The following is a 23,319-nucleotide window of genomic DNA, read 5'->3' as shown; positions in this document are numbered from 1 at the left end:
ATTGCTATACAGGCAAATGTTTTCCAGTGCCAGCTAGGCCTAAAAGCATGGTTTATTTTCCCTGTGCGGTTCTCCACAGTTTCCCCAGTCTGGGGCCAGGCAACCAGGTAGGAAATCTGGCATTTCCTCAGTCATGCACAGAGTTGCCAAATAGGTCCCACTTCGTTCTCACATCAGACGCTCCAGACTCATTTTAACAGGGGTTTGAAAGATCAGAGGCCTGTGGCTGGGTTATTTTGTTAAAAACAAATTAAACAAATTTCAGAAATTAAACAAAACCAGACTAGGGCCTCACTCATAACTGTTGTGACACACTTTTGCGGGGAAAGGTTTAAAAGAACGCATTGCTTCTGACCTATACACTCCCATCTCAGATGGCTTTGCTGAAGCAAAGCAAATCAAAAGCTCTTGTTCCTGCACACGAGCTCTCTGTGGTTTGGTTTGGACCTCGTTCATGATGGCAGCTGTCTGCTCAGAGCTGAGTGCTTTTGTTTTTCACCTGGTTGCCTTTTGCCGCTTTATGCATTTGCTCATTTAACGAAAAAAAAAAAAATGCAAAAAATTAGATAGTTTTATATTTTCCAACCCAGCACAAAATGGCAAGACAAGCAGGGGATGTGGCAAGTGAGCTGGAGGAGGAAGGTCTGCCTCCCCTCCCCATGTCCAGGGGGACTGGCTGCTTATGGGGCAGCCACTGGCAGCACCCCGGCACCCCACACCTGTGGGCACCCCACAGTGGCAGCAGCCCAGAAAAGAGGTCAGTCGTGCAAAGCCCTGTCCATAACAAATCGTAAAGAGTGAACCAGGCCAGCTTTAGGGATAGAGTGATGAAGTGTAGCTCAGGTTCCCATCGGGATGTGCTGGTTGCTAAGACTTGGCTGTTGCTGAAGGATATCTTCTTTCCCACCCACCCCACCCCCCCACACATATTTTGGTAGTTGTCCCTAGCTGGAGAAACAGCCATCTGCAGGTGAAATCCAGAGGTTTGCAGGGTCAGGTTTGTGGTTTTCCCCTGTGTGCTGAGCTCCAACAGAATAACAGCCCAGGAGAGCCCCCTTGCTCCTGCATCAGAGGAGCTGAAGCGGCATCATTAGCAACTTTGTCAGGAGCAACACCATGTATTTAAAGCTGTCTTCTGGGGCTTTGATGTTTGTCGAGCGGCTCGTGTTTGAAAGCAGTGAGGTGCTCCTGGTGCTCTCTCTGATGTCCTCGGATGAGATGTGGCAGACCCTGCAAATGTATGTGGTGCAACTTCCCAGAGCCGTGCTACGGCAGGGTTCATCCTCCTTAGCAACTGTGTATTAATTTATCACAAATTGCATCCTTACTGAGGTCTTGGAGAGGCCGTGGCTTGGAGGTCCCAATAAACTCTCCATGCTCACACAGGTGTTGGTCCTCATTTCCTCCCCTTCTTTCAGGACACAGGTTGTAGAGACAAAGATGGTCTCTGGCTGGTCACAAGCCCCCCAAACTGCACATCTTGGAGTGAAACTCATTTGTTTTTGTTACTGACCTCCAAAAAGAAGCATTTGACTTGGGCTTGATTTCTATGGTGGATAGTGATTCTCAAGTGGCAGAAAAACTGTTTGAAGTGTAGAATTAGCAAACCAGCAATTAGACATGCAGAAAGCCACTCTGTGGAATAGAAGATGGAAGAGGAGCAACGATCTGTACAATTTTCTAGTAAAACTGTAGCAGATGGAATTTTTCATCTGTACACCCATTTACAGATGTTTTGGAGAAACCTTGGCCATTCCTCTGTATCAGAGCATCCCTGCTTGGGGCTGAACCTCATGAGATGTGGGAGCTCAGCGCAGCAACTCAATACAGCAGAGAGCTTGCTGAGCTTCCAGAGACTGGGGAATTCAAAACATTTAGGCTGACTCTTAAGAAATCTTTGATTGATTCGAAGTTGTAACCTAGATGTTTCTCATTCTCCACTCTTTCTCTTCCATCCCATTCCTTTATCTTTTTGTTCTTAGCTCTTTCTTCCTTTGTGGGGGTGGATATTCAGTGAAATATAAATAAGCCTTGCTCTGTCTTTGAAGTCCTTTGAATTTTCTTCCTTTTGCTGATGTTGTCACATGAATTTTGCAGAAAGTCACACATCAGAAAAGGAACAGACCATTAGGTGCAGCTGTGTGGCCTGGGAGGGAGACTGAGATGTGGAAGAGCATCCCAGGAGCCATGACTCCATCCTCGTTTCCACCACCCTGTCCCAGAGCACTGCCTTGCACCTCCCTTCCCTTGTCTCTGAAACTCAATGTCATGAGCATGGTGGGATCTGCAGGGCAGAGTGGGGTGACGCAATCACCTTCACCCTGTTCACAGCAGCAGCAGCCAGGCTTATGGAGCCTGCTCTGCCCGCATCTCTCACCTTATGGCCTGTTTCAGACAAATTGGGTACAAGAGAAGAAACTTCAAAGGTAATTCATTTTCTGCAAGCATCATTAAAAATGGGTGGCCGGGAAGATGGGCATTTGGACAGTTGTGTGTTTGTCTTCTCGCTTCTGATCCCATCTGCAGTGGGATACAGCAAGCCACAGATCACAGCTGAAATACTCTGTGGGAGGACAATTGAGGGGAAGTAGAAGGGAATTTTGAAGGAATATGTGGAAATAATAGAGAATATTCAGTGTAATCCAGTTTAAAGGTCAGTCAGCACAAATCTGTAGAAAACCAGACATCATTTCTTCCACTGTTCATCTGCTTGTTTATTATAAAAAGGGAGAAAGAAGAAAGGAAACAGAAGAGGAGGTGTTTGCTAACGCTTTGGGGAATGAAGATGACAATGTTGGTGATCCCAGCTTACAGAGAAATAGCACTGTGTCATCCTGACTGAGGCAGATCTGTAAGCCCCCAGGAAGCACTATCCTTGTTTCATGAATCTAAGCAAAGATGCTACGTTTCCTAGGGAAGCACCTGGAGCTTAAATGCACCCTTGAAAGTCAACCAGATGCTCCAGTGCTTCACTGAATCAGAGCGAGTGTGTGGGAGCATCCCCAGTCTCTGTCAGGGCTGGGAGGTGTGGAAGCAGCAGTGGCTGTGGACGCAGAGCAGCATGCAGTTATGCTGGGGCATCTGCAATGTAACAAATAGTGTCTCTGCACAGCATCTTCTCCGTGGTATGCGTTTAGCATTTCACAGCTTGCGTTTCACGAGACCCTTATCTGCGAAGGCGCTTTGTGGAGAATTCGCGTATGGAGAATTGCTTCATGCTGGGTTTTGAGTACATGGAACTGGAAGCTGCCATCCCTGCTCTTACCCCCAGCTGGAGATGCTTCCTCTGGCAGTGTATTTTAAGTTTTTGTATATACAGGAGTGGTATGATCTGTGATGGGCAGAGTAGCAGAAATATGCTCTAGAGACCTGTAAAGTGTTCATCAGCTGCAAACAGAATCGAGAAGTTAGCGGCTGCTTTCAGAACAACTTTCTGGTTCTCATGCCAATGCACAAGTGAGAGGAGCAGGTTCAAGGACAGCACTGAGGTGGTTATAAACTCTTCACGGATGTTGGATGTGTCCAGGTGTAACTGCAGTGGGAGTTTATCTCATTTGATCTTCATGTCTGCTGGGTACTAGATGCAGTTCATAGTTTATACGTTTCATAATGAGAAAATCTGTATTTGGTTAGACATGAGATCGTAGAATCACGGAATGATTTGGCTTGGAAGAGACCATCTAGTCCATCCCCCCTGCCACGGGCTGGCACGTCTTTCATTAGATCTCTAGTTCAGATTCTCCATTTAACACCCTTCTACAAAAGTTAGTGCAGGTCCTACCCAGTTTGCAAATACCCACTTCCCACCCTTCTCCAGTTTGTAAACCCCAGTGTCTCCTCCACTGCATACCAAGAACTCCTTAATTGTAAAACATGCGTTTTCCATCAAGACTGGAAATATTATGAATCCAGAGCATGTCAGATCAGGAAGCTTAGAGTAACTGGAGTCAAGGATTGATTAGAAAAAGCATCTTGTCTAATAAGAGAGTGACTTCTTTTTTATTTTTTAATTTTTAAATTAATGAAACTCTTCTGACAACTACATTCCCCTCTTTCCCTCCACGTATTCCTGATGAACACGGGTAGATCGTAAAACAACTGGTGTAGTTTTCATTTGTGGTTGCTCTGACTGATGTTTATTTCAGATCCTTTTGAAAATACTTTACAGAATTCTTGCATTTGGGAACTTCCAAACCCACTTCGATATACGAATCATGCTTAACAAAGGATTTTTTTAATTCTGTAGGGAGTGATGTGCACAAATCAGGGCTTGATGATAATATCAGCAGGATCACAGGAAGGGACACTGTTTAAAAGGTATCTAAAGGCTTCTGTGACCTTTGCTAGCTACCTCTGTTAATACTGAGTGAAAAGTTGTGTTTTAAGGAAAATTTTGTTCCAGAAGAGACTTGATAAGCCTCCACAGATTTGATGCAGTTTCTTTGAACCCACCTCTCTTTCAGAGGTCTTTGTCTTGAAGTGTTGATTTTCATTAACTCTTCTTTCTGCCTTTACTTTTACAACCAAGGCAGGGCCTATAGCTTTATTTAGAAATCACCCATCATTAGTAACTACAATTATTTAGTAGACATATTTACAAGGTAAGTGACAGTGGGAAGTAATTAAGTTTAATATAAATCACACTCAATTTCCAATCTGCAGCTTCAAAATAATAATTAATAGAAACTGCAGCTTCTATAAAAAGATGCAGTATTTATAGCAGTATCTTCTTTCTTTTCCAGCTAAACACACTGAGTTTAGTAGAGATTAAAATCGCCTGTCTGTTCATCGTACTTCTTTCAAAGCCATGTGCTTCCTGCGGTGCACTTCACTGCAAGTTACCCACTGGTTTTATTATTTGTGAGGAGATTTTTGGCTCTGAAGTTGATGATGGTGGGGAGGAAGAGTTCAGCATTGTCCAAAATGGCCTTGTAAATGCACATATTTTGAGTTGTGGCTTTCTGCTAAATCTATAACTGTGTTATAGATGAGTGCCTAACGACCTGTGCTTTGTTTCTCAGGTGTCATGCAGCTGACAGGTCTACTGGTGGAGTTGATGGTCACAGCCAGGGTGGAAATTCTTCATTAAACTAAACAGAGTAAAATAATCAAGTAATATTGGATCTGTTTGCAACATCTATTGAGTTGATTGCTCACCCTGTCAAAAAAAGTCATCATTTGGGACGACAGCCCACTGCCAGCAGCTGCCATGGCTAGCAAAAGAAAGTCAACGACTCCCTGTATGGTGCGAACTTCTGAAGTCATGGAGCAGGAAGGAGCCGAGAGCGTAGAGGCTCCTAAAGAGAAGGGGGCTGGCGCACCACCACAGGACTCTAAAAAAAATTGGCCTTCAGAAAGCTCAGTCAAAGACTGCGAAGTGGTTGAGGCAAAACCTCCAGCTGAAAATCAGTCTAAGAAACCCCAGGGTGGTTATGAGTGTAAATACTGCCCTTACTCAACACAAAACTTAAATGAATTTACAGAGCATGTTGACACTCAGCATCCAAATGTCATTCTCAACCCCCTGTATGTCTGTGCTGAATGCAACTTCACAACCAAAAAATATGATTCTTTATCTGACCACAACACAAAATACCACCCAGGAGAGACTAATTTTAAACTGAAATTAATTAAACGCAATAATCAGACTGTTTTAGAGCAGTCCATTGAGACCACTGCTAACGATGTCACTGTCACAAGCTCTGGGCTAGAAAATGTAGAGTGTGATGATTCACTTCATGGAGGAATTAGTGCAAGTAAAACGCCAGTGATGAAACTGGGAAAGCCTAAAGGGGAAACCAAGAAGGGTCCCAAAAAGCCAGATGAAGGAGTTGTGGAAAACCATGTGGATGGCACTCTCCCCCGCATCATAACTGAAGCCACAGAAGCTATTGCTTGTATAAATGGAGACCTTCTCCATGATGTGTTAGCCCATGTTATGCCCTCTGTACAGCTGCCACCAAATATTAACCTTGTCCCCAAGGTCCCGGTACCTCTGAACAGTACCAAATACAACTCTGCACTGGACACTAATGCAACCATGATCAACTCCTTTAATAAATTTCCTTACCCAACACAAGCGGAGTTGTCATGGTTGACAGCAGCATCAAAACATCCGGAAGAACAAATCCGAATCTGGTTTGCTACGCAGCGTTTGAAGCATGGTATAAGTTGGTCTCCTGAAGAAGTGGAGGAGGCAAGAAAGAAGATGTTCAATGGTACTATCCAGGCAGTTCCCCAAACCATCACCGTCCTGCCAGCTCCTTTGACAACTGCAAAAATGCCCCAGCCCATCATCCAAACAGCTTTGCCTTGTCAGATACTGGGCCAAACTGGTCTGGTTTTGACTCCTGTGTCAAATGGTTCAACTGTTTCCTGTTCACCAATTACACTTGCTGTTGCTCCAAACCAGGGGCAAAAGAGGACGATACAGACGTTATCAAGTGCCCCAGAGGCCAAGCGTCCTCACGTACTTCAGGTGCCTGAGATTCCTGCCAAGCTGAGTGCTGTACCACTGACGCCAGCCAGTGAGCGAAAAAAGACAAAGGAGCAGATTGCAGAGCTGAAGGCCAGTTTCATGGCAAGCCAGTTTCCCGATGATGCAGAAGTCTACCGGCTGATAGAAGCAACAGGTCTCTCCAGGAGCGAGATCAAGAAGTGGTTCAGTGACCACAGGTACAGAAGTCAAAGGGGCATTGTGCACATCCCTGGTGATGCTTTAGGGAAAGATCAAATAGCACCTTCAGCTGGTCGACATGGCCGTTCATTTCACCCATACACAGATTTTGCTCCCCAGAGATTCAAAGAGAAAACCCAAGAGCAACTTAGGGCCCTTGAGGAGAGTTTCTTAAGATGTTCTTTTCCTACCCAAGGAGAATTGGACAGGCTTCGAGTGGAGACTAAGCTGAGTAGAAGGGAGATAGATTCATGGTTCTCTGAGCGGAGAAAGATAAGGGACAGCATGGAGCAAGCTGTCTTGGACTCAATGGGATCATACAGAAAAATTAAAGAACAAGGAACTCCCAATGGTGCAATAAGCCAGGCAGAACTCTTGAGTAGCTCTCAGCTCCCTGGTGCTTTATCTGGGTCCTCCACCACATTTAAGAAAACCCAAGAGCAGATTCATCTACTGAAAAGCACGTTTGCAAGAACCCAGTGGCCATCACCCCAGGAGTATGACCAGTTAGCATCTCAGACTGGACTCACAAGAACTGAAATAGTTCGCTGGTTCAAGGAAAACCGGTCTTCACTAAGAACGGGGTCACTTAAATGGATAGACCAGTACCAGCAGCAGTATGCTGTTGATGGTCATAACGAGCAAAGCCAGAAAAAGGGAGCAAAACACACTGAGAGTCCAAAGAATGGTAATGAGACATCTCGGCAGCATTACCAGGAGCATAAAAAACCGAATGAAGAGAATGGGGGGAAACTAGTGGTGAGAGCAAAAAGAGACTGCGAACCACTGAAAGACTCTTTGTTGGGGAACCAAGCGGAGGGTGCAGACAGGTTGGAGTGCAACAGCCACGATGGCCACGGCAGCGAGGAGAACGAGGAGCCAGCAGAGGTCAACTGGGTGGAGGTGACGGTGGGTGAGGACGATGCTGCGTCGGACTGTACAGACAGCTGGAGCCAAACAGCACCCGAAGGCCAGGCAGAGCTGGCGGACTTTGACTCTGAAAGTATATCTGGAGACAATTCCCACGTATAGACAGGTAATGCTGATGGTGCTCTGTTTGTCTGAACCTGCCTCTGTCTGGGTGTGTTTCCAGCATCCTGTAGCCCCTCTTCAGTATAAATCCCTGGAGCGCATCCCTGCCAGATCCTTGTGCCTGCTGGATGTTTGAACAAAAGGGAGACCCATCCTCATAGTAAATTAAAGCAACCGCATAGTAGGGGAGGGGTTGGTGCCGCTTGCCTTGTTTCTTGTCCCCATGTGGGTCAAATCCTGGATAAGGGAGATTTCTTAATTTTTATTCTCTTTTTTTGTCAATAAGTGATTAAGGCTTAAAGTTTCTGCCTTTAAATGACCTACATAACCTCTGCAGCGCTTGATGTAAAACATACCAGCTGAGCCATGCAAAGAAATAGTAAGTAACACTAGTTGCTAATATTGCCCCTTGCTAACAGATCATTAATCTCCCATGAATAGAGGCTATGCCTCTTTTTGCACTTCAAGTCCTTCCTTTGCATCATCCTACCCTGCTCAGAATAAAAGGTCACTGGGGGAAGGGCCCAGGACAGAGATGCTTCTTTATGCAACAGCAAGTCAAAAAAAAAAAAAAAAAAAAAGTTGTGGGGACTGAAGTGGTTCATGCAAATGTGCTCTCTTCCTTTTGCAGGTGAGAACTGTCTTCAACCTGGCTTTGTTCTGCTTGCTAACTCTAGAGGCTTAGGAAATGCCCCAGACTAAGCTGCGTGGGTGTTTTAGCAGCTTTTCTTCACAGGATCTTGAATTTAAAAGCAAGCTGCAGGGCTTTTCTTTAAAGGGGTTTTATATGATCTTTTACAATGCAAAATGATGTGTTATTTGGAGACCTGAAACCTGTTTCTGGTCACAGTTGCATAGGTATAAACCTAGAGCAAGCACCATCAGCACTTCTTGACTTGCATGTTGAATTGAGTTCACTGGTGCCTGTAACATTCTGTGCTCAGTGTAACCAAGTCTGTCTCTCCCAAACTGGAGTCTCCTTAAGCTAAAACATCCCACAGAAAGCTCATCACCCTGCTTTAATAACCACAGTGAGAGAATGCCTATTATAGAAAGAGTTAGTAGTTTCCTGGTGTCTAATAAATACAATATACTTCAGCATGTCTTTTTAAAAAAAAATACATAAAAATTAAAAAAAAAAATGTAAATACAAAAACTTGGACTGATAGAAGTCCCTCCACACTTTCACTGAAGACTTTTACTGTTGCATCTGGCAGTACTTGAATTGAACTACTGTCTGTTGCAGAGGTGCAGTTTTTCTTAGCAAGCCCTGCTGGTTAGCCTAGAGCCCTCCGCTTTCTCCTTGTGCAATACTTGTCCAAAAGTCTTCTGGATATTTTTTCTGAGTGGAAAAGGGAAACCCTGCAGTGGTTTTATTTTGAACTACAAATTGTGTCAGCTAATTTTGAAAAATGTTATTACAGCATCTGTATCACAAACTATCTTGAAACTCCAGACTGCAATGCAAGGCACTGTCCTGCATTACGCTTGCAGAAGTTGGTAATTAGGGATGTGAGGAAAAGGTTATGTTACCTGTGTGGCAAAGATGGCGATTAAAGGAGGAAGGACATGGGAACATCTGCCAGAGGCACGCTGGGGTGCTGCTGTTGTGCAGCCACATAAGAAAGGAGAGCAGGGATCTGATCTGCCTTTTAAATCAAATGTGTGATGAATAAATGCATTGTGGGATTTTATTTTTCAGGGTAGTTATTCCAGATCATTTCCCCCTTCCAGCTCTAAATGTTCATACTGAGGAGAGGGAGCAGACCAGGGGCTAGGAGAAGGAATGGGAAGGAGGGCAGGAGAGCAGGGGGTTGACTGAAACCACTGTTTCTTACAAACGTCTTGTACCATGAAAATAAGATCTGCAACAACCGTCTTCCAGCAGTGTAAGTTTCGTACCTGCATTTTTGTGGTTGCTAGCAGTGTAGGGTATGTTGGGGTGAACCTCCTGCCTTTGTACCCTGGCACAGAGGCTGACCGTAAAGCTTCAGGGCTGTGGAGATGCTCAATAGTTACCAGAGAGGAATTTTAGTAAGAACTTTGATCTCAGTTAAACTTTCACTAGGTTATCCTTTGACGATGATCTTTCCTGTGGTTGATTGTAAAATACACCTACTGGGAAGAGATGCACTGGAGCAGGGCTTCAGCTGTGAAGACCGTGCAGTAGGATCAGAGGACCATTTTGTCCTCTGCTCTTTGCTCATGTCTCAGCATGCTGGCCTGGGGATTTGACAAAAGCCCAGAGTCTTTTTCTGTATTTCCTTTATTCTTCCTGTAAGTCTCAGCCACTAAACATAAGTGCCTGCTCTCTGGTGCCCACATGGAGGCATTGTCACAGGCATTGTGACTCAAAAGCTGGAAGCTTTATACCCCACACTGATGGGACCCATGGAAGAATTCCAGCTACTGGCTGCTTCTTCCTTCAGGATAAGCTCTCATTCTTGTCTTTGTGTATCCTATCTTACATAATTTTTAACTAAAACTTTGGTGTTAAATTAACAAGACATTATCTTAAGTCCAGGTTAGGACTCAGAAGCAAAGACTGCATAAGACTTGATGGAGAGGTTGTTTCTACCTGGTGTTATATGAAAGTCCATCATACTCCTTGATACCTTAGAGGGGTCATGTCGTTGTCCTGGCCGCACATAAGAGGTGCACAAAAGAGCTGACAAGGGACTTCTTCTCTTGATTCTCACACAGCCACAATCATTATGTGAAACTCACTGCTGAACCCTACATCAGGCAAAAGCATGCTTTTTTGATATTCGTGGTGTTGGTATTTTCTCAGCTTGATGTACATAGTTTAAAGTTTTTCAGTGATCGATTTTCATGTTCCTGTTGTTAGCTGCATTTGTGTACAGCTTCTGTAAAACCTGAGCTCTTCCATACCATCACAATCACTCTCTGCTCTGGTGTGTAGCTTTAGGAGTTTCTGAAACTATTAGGGAGTATTTGTGTTATAGTCTAGACAGACCTTATGCCTTAGAAAATAGAGTTTTTCAAAACTGATCAATGTTCAGCAGATTCTGCTGCTGCTGCAGCTAGTGGGAGTTTCAGGAGTGCCTGGCCATGGTGAGAGCAGGATTCATGCCAGGCTCTGAAGTACCATGCCTGGACTAAGAAGCAGCTCTGTTACTAAGTCCGTATCTGAAGCTTTTGGCAAAACTGGGTTTATTCCATGGAATAGGTCATGTTTCCTGAACAGTGAGGCTGGGAGACCTGTCCCTGTAGTGTCACAGAGCTTTCAAGATGTTGAGCGGCTGCTGTAGGGTGCAGCACAGCCATTACTGAAAATGCTCCAGATGAAGCCTCTCATCCTTCATGTAATGAGGCCCAACTGCTCTATCAAGAGAGTACTTTTGCTCCCTTTCCATCAGTACAGATATTCCTGCCTTCCAACAGCACAGGTCAAAATTAGGTCTGTTGTCCCCATTTGCGCAAGCCTGACAAACAGAAACTTGTCCTAAATTAAATACAGCAAATTGCAGCTCAGACATGAGAGTGGGACTAGAGTGTGCCAGAGTGGTTGGCAACTACCACTGGCTTTCTTCACAGCACTGTCTCCCCATGAGGCTTTCCCAAGATCAGTATTTCCTCAGCCCAGAGCTTTTGATTTTTCTCAGAAGCATACTTCTTTTCCACACTACCACCTTCTCTGCCGTAAACTTTCTTTTTTAGAATTATCTCATGATCTCCATTTTAAGCCCAAATCCTGCAAGATGTAGGCACCAAAGTCCATGGCTCACGGTGGAAGCGAGGTAGGTAGACGTCCCAGAAGATGCATGCCTTGGCTTTTGATGGCTGCGACCACTGCTCTGTGGAGATGTGCCGAAGAAAAACCATGTCTGGGAGTTGCTCACCAGGAAAAAAAAAGAAAAAAAAGGTCCAAAGGAAGTCATCCCTTGCTTCTGCTATATGCAGTGTAGTGGGCATCAGAGGTGGTCTTTGTCCTTTTGGTGTCTCCAACCCCTTTTGCACCACTGCGGGAGCCAAAATCACTCAGCTGATGGTAGCCCAGTGCATTCCTCAGTGTCTGACACTGGTAAAAGTGAACAGCACTGAGGCTTCCCTCCCTTTCTGTCCAAGCTCTCTTCTTTTTTTGTGGTTTAGGGTTTCATCCATAAAGCTAGCTATAGTGCCTATTACTGGTATTGGACTCCAAGGTGCCATCCTGAAGTCAGTGTGGGATTGACCAGTGAGTTTTGCAGAACTCGGGTCACCCTAAAGTATTTCAGGGAGTGAAGCCAAAGTATGGAGGACTTGCCATTTCCCCAAAAAACAGTGAGGCATCTTGGAGACCCAAGCTGTAATGCAGTGAAGGACTTTAGAGGGAGAAGCAAAACCCAACACAGCAATTAAAATTTTCCAGTGAGTTAGGAGGATCAGGGGGCTGTTTGAGGAAGGTTTACAAGGATGGGGGGGACTTTCGCCTTGGTGTTGGTGCAAACCCATGGCCTTTTACTGGGCTCAACTGCATTGCTTTCTTCATTGCAGATGCCAGACAGAGCTCACAGCTTTGGAGGGAAAGAGCAGACCTAGTAGCAACATGCATGAGGTCATGGGTTAGCTCAGGTTTTGGTAAACACTGCTGCAGGATGGGTGAGGAGGATGGTGCAGGAAAGCTGCCTCGTGCTGCTGCATGCAGCTCCAGCCTGAGTGGATGCTTGCACTTCTTGCATGTTTACACCTCAATGGCGAAAAATACGCTGAACGTAATCCTTGTCATAGAACCCTTGCTCTGTGCTGGGAACTGGGGATATGTGTGGGCAGGTGAGTATTTGAAGGTTGGGCACTTTTCAGGTTATTTTTAAATCTCTGGTCCATGGTGCAGCCTTCATGTAAGTGCAGGAGTCACAGTGGAGCCAGGGAGCTGCTCTGCAGAGCACAGGCACATGCAATTTTTTCCATTGTCTTGCAGTTTTTATAGTTATTTTCTAAAATCATGCAAAAAAAGTATTTAATGAGAGGATTTACCAGGGGGAAAGACTTGAAGTCTTCTTGCCTTTAGCACCACCCGTCCTGTGTCGCAAAGCAGCTGGCCCTAACCCATGTGCCTATTGTCTTTGAGCCAGCATGAGGATTTGCCCAAGGTGTATAGTAGTGAGGGATCAGCTGAGTAAAGGCTGGGCTATATGTCCCTGTTAGAAATCTGTAGGGGGTTATTAGCTGGGCATTACAAACAGCAAAAAATCAGTACCCTACCGCAGCATCAGGATGTGATGGTTATAGGCTTCAGGGTACGGTTAAAAAAAAAAATACAGTGCTACCACTTGTGCAGGGATGTAAACTGGATGCCATGTTAGTCAACAGCTCAAATAGTTGTTCATAGTGCCTTTGAAAATAATATACTGCTTTTATAATTTTTGCAGGGGTACTCCTTGGCTGCACTGTCCTGATGTTGAAGGGGAAATGCTGTCTGAAAATAGAAGAAACCTCTATTTTCCTTCCTGGGGTGAGATAGCGTGTTGTGGCTCCAAGTCTCAAACCACGGTTGCAGAGGCACAGCAAGAAATAGTCTCGTGGAGCATCATCATGGGATCGTTTATAGTGCCAAAGTTCTACTACTGCATTAAAAAAGAAAAGAAAGAAAGATAAAAGGGCCCTTGTACATAGGTTTCTCCTTAGCTTCTCTCCCACCCACTTTCCTGCCCAGCCTCTTCCTCTACTGGAACAGATTTGTACAACGTGGAAATTTTGTTAACTTTTTGATAGGTGCAAGCTATTCTTGAATATAATGCCATTGCAAAATCTGGGGATTGGTTTGGGGGAGGGAAGTGTCTTTTGTGGGGGAGGGAAAAGAAATTTTTTTTTTCTGAAGCATTTTAAAACAGATTTGCAATCTTTTGGAGTCTTGTTGGTGCGGATCAACATCTGAGCCCAGATCCCCACCCTAGTTTACATTTCAGCCCACTTAAACGCCTTATGGGGTTGGGGAGGGTCATTCTGGAGTGGTTGGGCTTTGGTTTTTTTCTTACTGTTTTGACTTTTTTGTTTTAAGGCCACCTGCTACTGGTTGAAGTATTTAAATCTCTGCTTTTCTGTGCTCCTACAAGGCAAGTCTTCTCCAGCTCCTGTACTTTACTTTTCACAAGCCAGCCCCAGAAGTGGGTCTCTGAAGATCTGGATAGAATGCCTTTTTTGGTTTTTTTCTTTTTTTAGCACTTTTTGTTTAAACATGCAGTACAACCCCAGAGGGGTTGGAGCAAGAAAACCAAGATGCTTCACAGTCCAAACTTGTTACTGTTTCTTTGGCTGGTACAATGATGGACATCATAAGCAACAGCGTGGCCTCCAGCTTTAGATGTTGTAGCGCACAACAGAAACTTCTGATTAACCCTTGCCACTAAATTTTTAGATCAATCCTAGGTTCCCAGGTGCACTTTTTTTCAAATACTGCTACTTTGGATTTGTGTGGGGTGTCTGTCTGTGCATGTGTGAGGAGGAGGAGGGAGAGCGGGAGCGTGGGTGTGCAGGTGAGCGGGTGCAGGAGCCATCCAGTGCATTCCTCTGACAAGCTGGGTTTGGAAAACTTACCCACCTTTCAGTACGCTGCACAAATAGGATGCTAGGGAGTTTGAATAAATCCAACTTTTCTAACTTGTTGCTTATTTGTTGTAACTCAATAAAACAAAGGCTAAACATTTTGGTAACCTTTTTCTTGTATCTTTTTTTTTTTTTTTTTAATTCCATTTAAAACCCAAACTCGGCCCCCACCAGCTCTCCTTGATACACAAGAGCTCAGTGTCTTCTGAGCTGCGATTAGGGTTTTAAATGGTTTTGCAGTAATCGGCTTGGCAAACGCTAACCTGATTAAAGTGAACTCAGTGAACTACCGGTGTTTATTTCCCCCAGTGTTGGATGGCTCTTCCCCAGGCGAGGGGGCCGGATAGTGCCTGGGACTGGGGATTGGCAGGGCACCTTTATTTTGGTTGCAGTCACAACCTGAATGAAAGAATGAATGAATGAAAGAATGAATGAAAGAAACCGCCCCCATGACTCACCCATACAGAGTTACTTTTATTAATCATCAGCACAACATTTAAGTATCGAGGGAGGTTTGCAGTGGGTGGCAGCAAGGGCTCGGCGACTTTCCTTACAATAAAGTTGTCTACTTCATTTCCGAAGAGAAGTGACGGGCTGGGGCAGCACTTGCTGTGTTTGTGTGTCACAGGCCAGTGCTGAGAGGTGGGGAAGCAGCCTGACCGTGAGTATGCACGTGTCCTGTCACACATGGTGCTGGGCCTTGTGCTCCCACCTGCGTGGAGGTGGGTGCCTGTGCAGGCACATCCATACCCCCCAGGTTGGTTGTCAAATCGATGGCTGCAACTGTCAGGTGGCCAGAAAGAAAATGCCTCCAGGGACACTCCTCCAGGACTCCAAAGTTGTAACTGAAACTAATTGCCACTTCTGTCTGCTTTGCTTACATGAAAGGATGCTAATATTTTAATTGCCCTTGTGCATAGTTTTTAACAGCCACTTGGCGGTTTAATATTCCAGTTTGCATCTCTCCTGTCTGATGTGCGCGTACGTCTGTGTGTCGGGAACGCTGACCTACTTTGCTTAACCAGCAGCACTCCCAGGGAGCTCAGCAGGAGGTTTAGGAAGAACAAGACCCACCTGGGTTTTCTGTATTTGTATAGCCCCAGACACGGTGGCATTAGGGGCCAGGACTGGGGCGATTTAAGCTCTCTGCAATTCAAATAAAACAATAGCAGCGGCCCTGGAGTCTGTCATCGCACAGATAATAAAGCTGAAGTTCTTCCACAGCAAACAAACAGGCTTGCAAAAGACTGGCCCGGCCTTCGCAGACGTCGGCAGAACGGCAGCACCAGGGAGGTTTGTGCAGGCAGGTTGGGGTGTGATACCAAACCTTCAGGCGCCAGGTTTCATCAGGGAAAGCCGATCCAGTGGCCCCTTTTCTTTAGCTTAAAGCAACCCAGGTCCCACAAGGATTGCTTCAGTGTGGCTGCCGGAACGGGTTCACAAACTGGGCATTGCAAGCAGGCTTTGTTTTTAATTAATACCGACACAGAGACTGTGTTTGTAGGAGAGTCCAAGTGGTGAGGCACAATCAGGACATTGTTTGTGTGCGGCGGCCATTAGGGACGGCCTTGGCCGAGGGGTTTCGTTGCACACAGATGAAAAGAGGCTGCTGACACCGAGTTTCCTCCTGCCCAGCCTTGCCTGGTGTTTGCACCATGGTGTGTGGCTGCGAGCGGGGCCCTGCACCCACGAAGCTCGGCAGCAAGGGGGAGTTCGGTCAGCCCTTCTCAGGCAGGGCCCCTGGGAGCAGCAGTCCCTGGCACTCAGGTTTTGATTGACATTTTCACAATGCGTTTTAACCTGACGATCTTGAAATGTTCCAACCAGAAGAAATCTAGTTAACACAAAAACACAGAAAAATTTAAAAAACAGGTTTTTGCACTTGTGCAACACTTTTTTTTTTTTTTTTTTTTAAATGTGGCTTGTAGAAAAATCCAGCACTTGGAAGCCAGGAACAACTTGGATTAGGTGGCCTCTAATGTTTTAATTTAGTCTGCCTGTATGCTGACAAGATAATGGGTTTTCACTATATACACACATTACTTCTCCTGCCTGGTCCATAAAATGCTGAAAAGGGTGCTGCTCAGTAAATGAGCTGCCGTTAGCTCCTTACTGCTGTCAGGGGACTCCAAGTACGTAATAACACAGATACAATTTAGGACAGCTAAGACAGAAACCTTATTAAATGTAATCATGGTGAGAGACCACTCGGACAGCAGAAAACAGCAGCATTACAAAATGGTTTGGGTCAGAAGGAACCTTCGAAGATCATCTCATCCAACACCACTGCCATGGGCCGGGACATCTTTTACTTACCAGAAGAGGTTGCTCAAAGCCCCATCCAACCTGACCTTGGGAAGTTTTGGGGCAGAAACTTCAGTGTATACGAACCTCTCTGCAGCATAAATGCTTCATTTTTCATGATTTTTTTTTTTTTTAAGAAAAAAAGCTCTTAACTTTTTAACCACATTGCTGAAGTGGCACCATTTCTAACCCCAAATATCTGATGTTGACCTTTGGGAATTTCATTTAATGCATCACTTACTTTGAAAGTCAGCTAGTGAGTGGTGCATGGAGTCTGTGTCTGCAAGGTGAAGCCCGGCAGTTGTAGGGTTCACTCTCAGAAGAAGGGGTGTCCCAGCACCATGTGGACCATCACAGGCTGGGGAAGGGGCGGGGTAAATGCTGGTTTATGCAAGAAATCTTTGTGATTATGACCGTAGTGATAATTATGTGGTGATAACTTAAAATTTAGATAAATACACAGGTAAAATGGCAACCAAGCTAAGTAATACTCATGCATTATATTCACCATTAGCAGAAGTTTAATCACTGACACTTTCCCTATCATCATCTTGTAGCCCTCAGATATTGTCAGGTAGCAAAAAGACATCCTGAAACCTTACTAGTAGACAGAAGGGGGAAAAAGACTTACAAAGGCATATAAGGCAACATTGTAGGAATTCCATTTGGCATCCTGATAGCAAGGAAAGAGCACACCAGTGGTGGAAAGGAACTTTTTAAATCATGTCCTGAGGAAGAGGGACCATTTAGATCAGCAAACGTGACAACTTCTGTACTTATCTGATCCATAACTACGGGAAAGTGGTTACGACTCTTGAGCATAATTCTGAAAATATTCATAGTACAACAGGAAAAGTGAATGTATTGAAAGCAAGAGAATGTGAGATACACATCAAAGGGATGAAAAAGCAGCATAAGAAACCAAAGCTGGGTTTCTCGGGTGTTACGCAGTTGAACCATACCCCAATCAGATTATTGCAAGCTCTAGCGAGGATGGAGGTAAGAGCTGAGTGACCAGGTAATTGTCAGACCTAATCACACAGCACACATCTAGAGTACAGTAATCAAAAGCAGGGTTTTTCCATTGTTTTCTTATTTTCATCAGACCCAATGCTCCAAAATGGTAGTTCTAATTATATTACAATTCTCGTAATTTAAGTGTGCTGTGAGAACCACACAGACAGCAAATTGGCTCAGAGTAAGTGGGACATCTCTTGAAGGTTCTTCAGTACACAAACTCATCCTCTCCTTACTCTTTTCTTTTTTTTCCTTTCTTAAAAATCTAGTTCATCCCAGTGCAATATATCATGTAAAATTTAGTGTGTATCAGTCAATCTAAAAAATCTTTGGTTTTGCAACACATCTATGAGATACTTAAAGGAATAATACCATTAAACCTGAGTTTATGAACAAAGAAACTGAGACACCATGTAGTTATTCACAAGGCTGCAGAATAAATGTGCTAAAGGCGAGAGCTGGAGTTCAGCTTGGCCTTGTCTTCCAGCAATGAAGCTTCATTTTATATTTGTATCAAATAATTGCTGTTTCGTCTGTGTTTCTTATTCTTCCATCCGAAGCCTTTCCCATTCCAAGAGACAAAGACACAAAGGCAAAAATGAGTGAGCTGGGACTGGGGCTCCTCAGGGACCCACATCCCGCACGATCCCAGTGGGACATCTCTCTTCCCCAGCACAGCTCTCCGCATGAAGCTTTCACCTTCCTGCCTTAATTCCCTCCACCTTTAAGCCTCTCCTTAAACATCTGCCCCGTCGCCCATTTCCAGTGACCCTTGTTTTGAGGGGCATCACAGAAGGTGCCAAGCACTCCCCCCCGCCTGGCTGGCATTTCTGGCCACCACTGCAGCTGCTCTTTTATTCGCATGGAGAGGGAACTTCTCCTCCCTTTAAAGCAGGAGCTCATGGCATGCCCCAGAGTGCTTTATAACACATTAGCATGCATGTGTGATTAAATCCCTCTCAGTATTAAGAGCATCACTATCTCCTCAGCTTGAGAGCAACAGAGCCATTCAGCCTCTTTGGGCCCTCCGAACTGCTCACGCGAAGTCACTAATACCAAAAGGCATTTTGCCACATGGTGGAATACAGCATACCTCTATACTTAAACATTCGAATCTGACATATTTTGCTTTTTTGTCAGCCTCTTAACCCCAGTGGTCCCTCTCATCAGCAGCACTAGGGCCATCAGCTAATGCTGGCAAATGATGATGAGGTTCTCTGGCAAGGTGGAAATACTTCACTTTGCCTCCTGCCTCAGTGCACTCCCAAGACATGCATTAAACAGCAGCATCATGTCTTATCACCCGACTGATAAACCTCTTCACAAAGGGATCTTCCCCAGTGCCTATTCATTGTAGCCAGGCTTTCACACAAATTCAGACTTATTTGGCTGCTCTCTGATGGAGTGTTGCCTACAACTCTGCTCCAGGTTCTCCCAAGGCACATTTGAACATTTCCTTTCACTTGGATTGCCCATAGCTTCAATTGTTAAGCCCCATCAGCTGCTGCTTCACCTGAAGGGCCATGTTCTCCCCATGCTCTTCCCAAAAACTGCCTCCAGGTGAGGGGAGGATGTTGAGCAGGAGAGCTGGCTCTGAAAAGCCAGGGGGGCTCCCTGCAACCAGGAATTTAAATCAGCACTGTATCTGATTGACTGACATTGTTGTTATTACTTGTGACACATTTGGAGATAGAGATAGGCACTGCGCATGCTAAGAACAAGGCACACATCTGGAGCAGCTGTGACAAACAGGATGCCAGTGGTTTTGGCATCATTAGTCCCATTATACAGAGAGAGAGCAGAAGTGCCCCAGACTGGGAAGCACAGCTCCAAACCTTTTTCTGCAGCACAAATTCAGCTACCACCAGGTTTTAACCACAGCTGGGCAAACAGCAGGCAGAGAGCACCTGGGTCAGGGCAGGGGGGCTGGGGGTTTGACCTGCTTTCCATGAAGCCAACAGAGCCCAGGAGCACAAGCCAAGCCCCATTCCCACATCTGAAGGGCAGCATGCTCTAAAACTCCCTATTAGGGATTGAAACAAAAGGAATTTTAATCTTTTTTTTTTTCCCCCCTCTCTTTAATGCCAGCATTTGAATGTGGGGGGATGGAAATTTTAACATGAAGCCACACACTGAAGGTCATGGAAAGGCAAAGCAGACATTGTCTCCAGTAATATTAAAAGGAAGACCAACCCTACTGTGTCAGAGCAAAAAAATGAATACTTCTTTTGATTGGAAAGAAAGTTTCTCCATGCCCAGTTGCGGTGCAGCATTGCACAACAGAGACTGCTGCGGCTGGGAGCAAGGAGAATTAATTACTTTGCTTTTTGAAGCATGGGCTGCTCTGCTCTGCTGTGCCAGCTTCAAGAACGATAAGCGCTTATCCAAAGAGCGCAGTTTTGTCCTCCGGCACAGCAGTTTTGCCCGTCTAAATCACAGGAGGCTGATGAGTTTTTGTTTTCTTCGTACTTGGCCTATGCTTGAGCCTGGGTAGCACCACACTCTTTTCAGACTCACAGACACCAATTTTATGCCATCCAAGGAAGGACACTGGACTGAGCATCGGCGTTGGCCATAAAGCACTGCAGTGCAGTTGGGTTAAACACCATCCCAGAGTGCCAGCTCCCATCGCTACGGCACGTTACAGCCCCGCTGCACAGACGGGGTTTTGCCAAATACAAATTTATCTCCAAACCACCTCCTCTCCGGGGATTTTGCTTTCAAGGGCATTTCAGCATCTGAACAAAGATGAAGTACGCCTCTCTGAGCAAGCAGGCGGCGGGGCGGTGGCACTGGACGATGTCTTCAGCCCTATTTCTTCAGCCCTTTATCCTCAGCTGGGCAGCAGCAAGTCAAGCCGCAGAATGGGCTTATTGGTGACATGTGTGGCCTTTCAGGTGGTTGAATTGTCTTCTTGAGCCTCTTACCCCCACCCTTATTTGTTTAGAAGGAGATTTTTTTTCTTTTCATATAAGTGATTTGGGAACTGAAGTCATACAGGTTACTGGAGCCTTCCTCCTCTGCTCACAAATAGTTTCCAGGTGGCCCTTGGCAGGAGAGAAATTGTTTCCCTCAGTAAAAGCACCACCCACCAAACTCAGGATAGCTGCTGGTGCTGCCACACTGACCTTGAACAAGAAAAATCACATGGTGTTTAAATTTCCACCATAGTGTTGACGCCCCATCTGAAAAAGCAATTCCCACCTCTCCCAGAGCCACTGTCTGTGGCCATCTGCAGCCTCAGCCTGCCAGAGTCGTAACTCCCAGCTCTCCTCCTAATCCCGATTTTTTGGCAAAAGCTGCTGATTTACCTAAATAGTTGCAAAAGAACTGAAGGACACAGGCATAGGGCAGTTTTTACATGAACAACTCCTGCTGGCCTGTTAACAGACTCTTCCAGAAATATTCAGCAAGCCTCATCCCAGTTCTCTGATGGTAGAGCCAAACCCAATGTCTCTCCTCAGCATCCTGCACACTGAAGTTCTTAATTCATCTTCATAGCATCAATAATTTTTTAAAAAAATATAACAAGCATGAGACTAAACATAAGAGCTACTCAGAGATTACCAGGGTTTTACCACCCATTTCTTGATGCAAGCTAGAACTGACCTACTTCCCATGCCATGTGTAATTGATTTTAATTCACTACTCCTGAACCACAGCCACCAGTACCTAAGCAAGCCAAGAAACAAACTCACAGACAAGAAAGATCAGCACTTCTTTAGAATTATGTTCTTCCTGAATTATCATGTGCAGATAGCAGCTTCTTGACACTTATGCTTGTTCAACACTAAATCAGTGCTTCAAATATGACCCAGACTACCAGCTTCTTAAAGCCACCACCACTCAGGCTGCAAGACAGATGTACAAGGGTGGGGGAAAAAAATTATACCCACATCCTACCTGTTGCAGCTGCTATTCAGAAAGATCTGCTGTTGCAGATCCAGGGCACCAACATACTTCTTTCTTCCAACATTCTCCCTTCGTTCACCAGCTCTCTACTGGGGTTGCAGTACCAGTCAGTAGCTGTTTTCTGGGAAACATGTAGCAAAGCTGAAGCCTGACACACAGTGGCATACTCAGAAATAAATGCAAATCCATAGAACTACCCTCATTTGGGCAACATACGGGTTACAATTGCTCCCTGCCCAGCAAGGAACATCTAAAAGTAAGCCTACATTTTAGTATTTACTTTAACAGAGCTTGCAATTTTAAGATACTCCTCTGATAGGGGAAAAGATCAAAGCTCTATAGACCAGACAGCGAGTGATTTGGCCCCCAGATTAATTTACATCTTGGGTCAAAAAAATAGCAGTGATACAGCCAGATGCATATCCAGCATGAGCGATCTTGGCAGCAGCAACAGCGCAGAGTTAAAGATCAGCAAATATAAAGGAGCTACCATGTGCTGTCCTGCCCCTCGAGATGCACAGCCCTGCCCTGCCGCTCCAGCCCAACCTCCTCCACTGCCCCGTCCCTCACATTCCACCAAAGCCCCCCCAGACAGTGAGCTGGCACAAGCCCATCTCCTCCACACATTAAAAAACAAATCAACCCATACAAGTGGGATTGAATTCCCTCTGGCCTTGCAGCTATGGTAGCATCAAGACTAAACTATTCTTAGGCACAGGGTCAGCGTGCTGCCTTCATAGTCACAGAGGTACAAGTCTCTTTTCTGCTTGCTACTCTTTTCCCTAGATTCCTCCTGCTTTCCCTCCCCTTCAGTAACATGCCCACACATCTCTTTGGCTGTTTTTTTTATTTGAATAATGCAGCCAGGGGTCATGATTAATCACAGAGTTTTCCATACTCCATTTCCTTGCTCATTGTCCCATGCCACTTGTTGAGAGCCTTATCTTTATTAGCTGGTCTTATCACGACTTGATTACACATGAACAGAAACTCTCCTTACTCAGCAGGATTTCCTTAGGATTGCATTGCTTTCAGCTTCAGAGAGCAGCTCTGTGGAATAAGCCACTCCACTAGAGCCAGCCTAGGAAGCTATTGAACTCATTTAAGATGCACAAGGGGACACAAAAAGCTGTAGGATGACTTTGAGGAACTGGCAGGAGCAGATTTAGAGGACAAAGCATTTCTATAGGGGAGTGAATGCATTAGCTTATGTTGTTTGTATTGGCATTAAATTATACAGTAATTATTTTGTCCTGGTGAGCTGTGCTCTAATAGCAGCTACAGAGCTATCTGAGATCCTTCAGCACAGGGACTGCATCCAGCTAAAAAGTCCCCTATCCACTTAGCTACTCAACCAAATAATACAGCTGTAGGGCCTATTGTTATCTGTCTGCTTAAAAGAAATTAGACCGATACAGTTCTTAGAGATTTACCAGGCCTTCAAGTGCAATATCACCACACCACGTACACCTCTGATAGAGGATTTTTCTTCTTCAATGCTACTATCGCCTTGCCCAGGAAGGTTAAATGGCATCAACTTGCATCATTGCTCTTGCTTTTTCATCCTTTCTTAAAAAATGCATCGTACAGAACAATTCATTCTTTGAAAAGGACAGAGTGATGGGTGCAAGAGAAAGGGAAAATGCATTGCTAGAGATGAGAAAAGCTGTTTTGTAACAGGTGGCTCTGAACCCCGAAATCCATCTCATGAAGGCAATGGTCCATCCAAGGACTCCACAGCCTGGTGAGACCTCCCAGTGTCTGACAGTCCCGGCGAGAAGCAAGCAAGGCTCACCGTTTGGTTAACAATAGCTTTCCCATTGCTTGGAAAG

General features: G+C 45.1%; 1 protein-coding gene and 1 long non-coding RNA gene across 7 annotated transcripts in view; one reads left to right on the top strand and one right to left on the bottom strand.

Moving 5' to 3' along the window:
* The window catches only part of ZHX2 (zinc fingers and homeoboxes 2), a 77,278-nt gene extending 62,917 nt beyond the window's left edge, over positions 1-14,361 (top strand). For all 6 annotated transcript variants that reach the window (XM_042785953.1, XM_042785954.1, XM_042785952.1 and 3 more), the window contains 2 exons: positions 5,022-7,712; positions 13,081-14,361. In XM_042785953.1, coding sequence (XP_042641887.1) covers positions 5,210-7,708 — 2,499 coding nt within the window. In that variant the 5' untranslated portion in view covers positions 5,022-5,209 and the 3' untranslated portion in view covers positions 7,709-7,712; positions 13,081-14,361. The remainder of the gene's footprint in view (positions 1-5,021; positions 7,713-13,080) is intronic.
* Positions 13,560-21,888, bottom strand: LOC116963346. The gene is made up of 2 exons (XR_004408096.2): positions 21,479-21,888; positions 13,560-16,088 (listed from the first exon to the last, which is right to left on the bottom strand). It is a non-coding gene; the product is annotated as an uncharacterized LOC116963346 (long non-coding RNA).
* Positions 21,889-23,319: the final 1,431 nt, after the last annotated feature.

Source organism: Tyto alba, unplaced genomic scaffold (genome assembly GCF_018691265.1).
Source record: "Tyto alba isolate M040663 unplaced genomic scaffold, T.alba_DEE_v4.0 Super-Scaffold_9, whole genome shotgun sequence".
NCBI classification, from domain to species: domain Eukaryota; kingdom Metazoa; phylum Chordata; class Aves; order Strigiformes; family Tytonidae; genus Tyto; species Tyto alba.
Note: the sequence above shows the minus strand (reverse complement) of the source record. Positions and strands in the feature narration are given on the sequence as shown.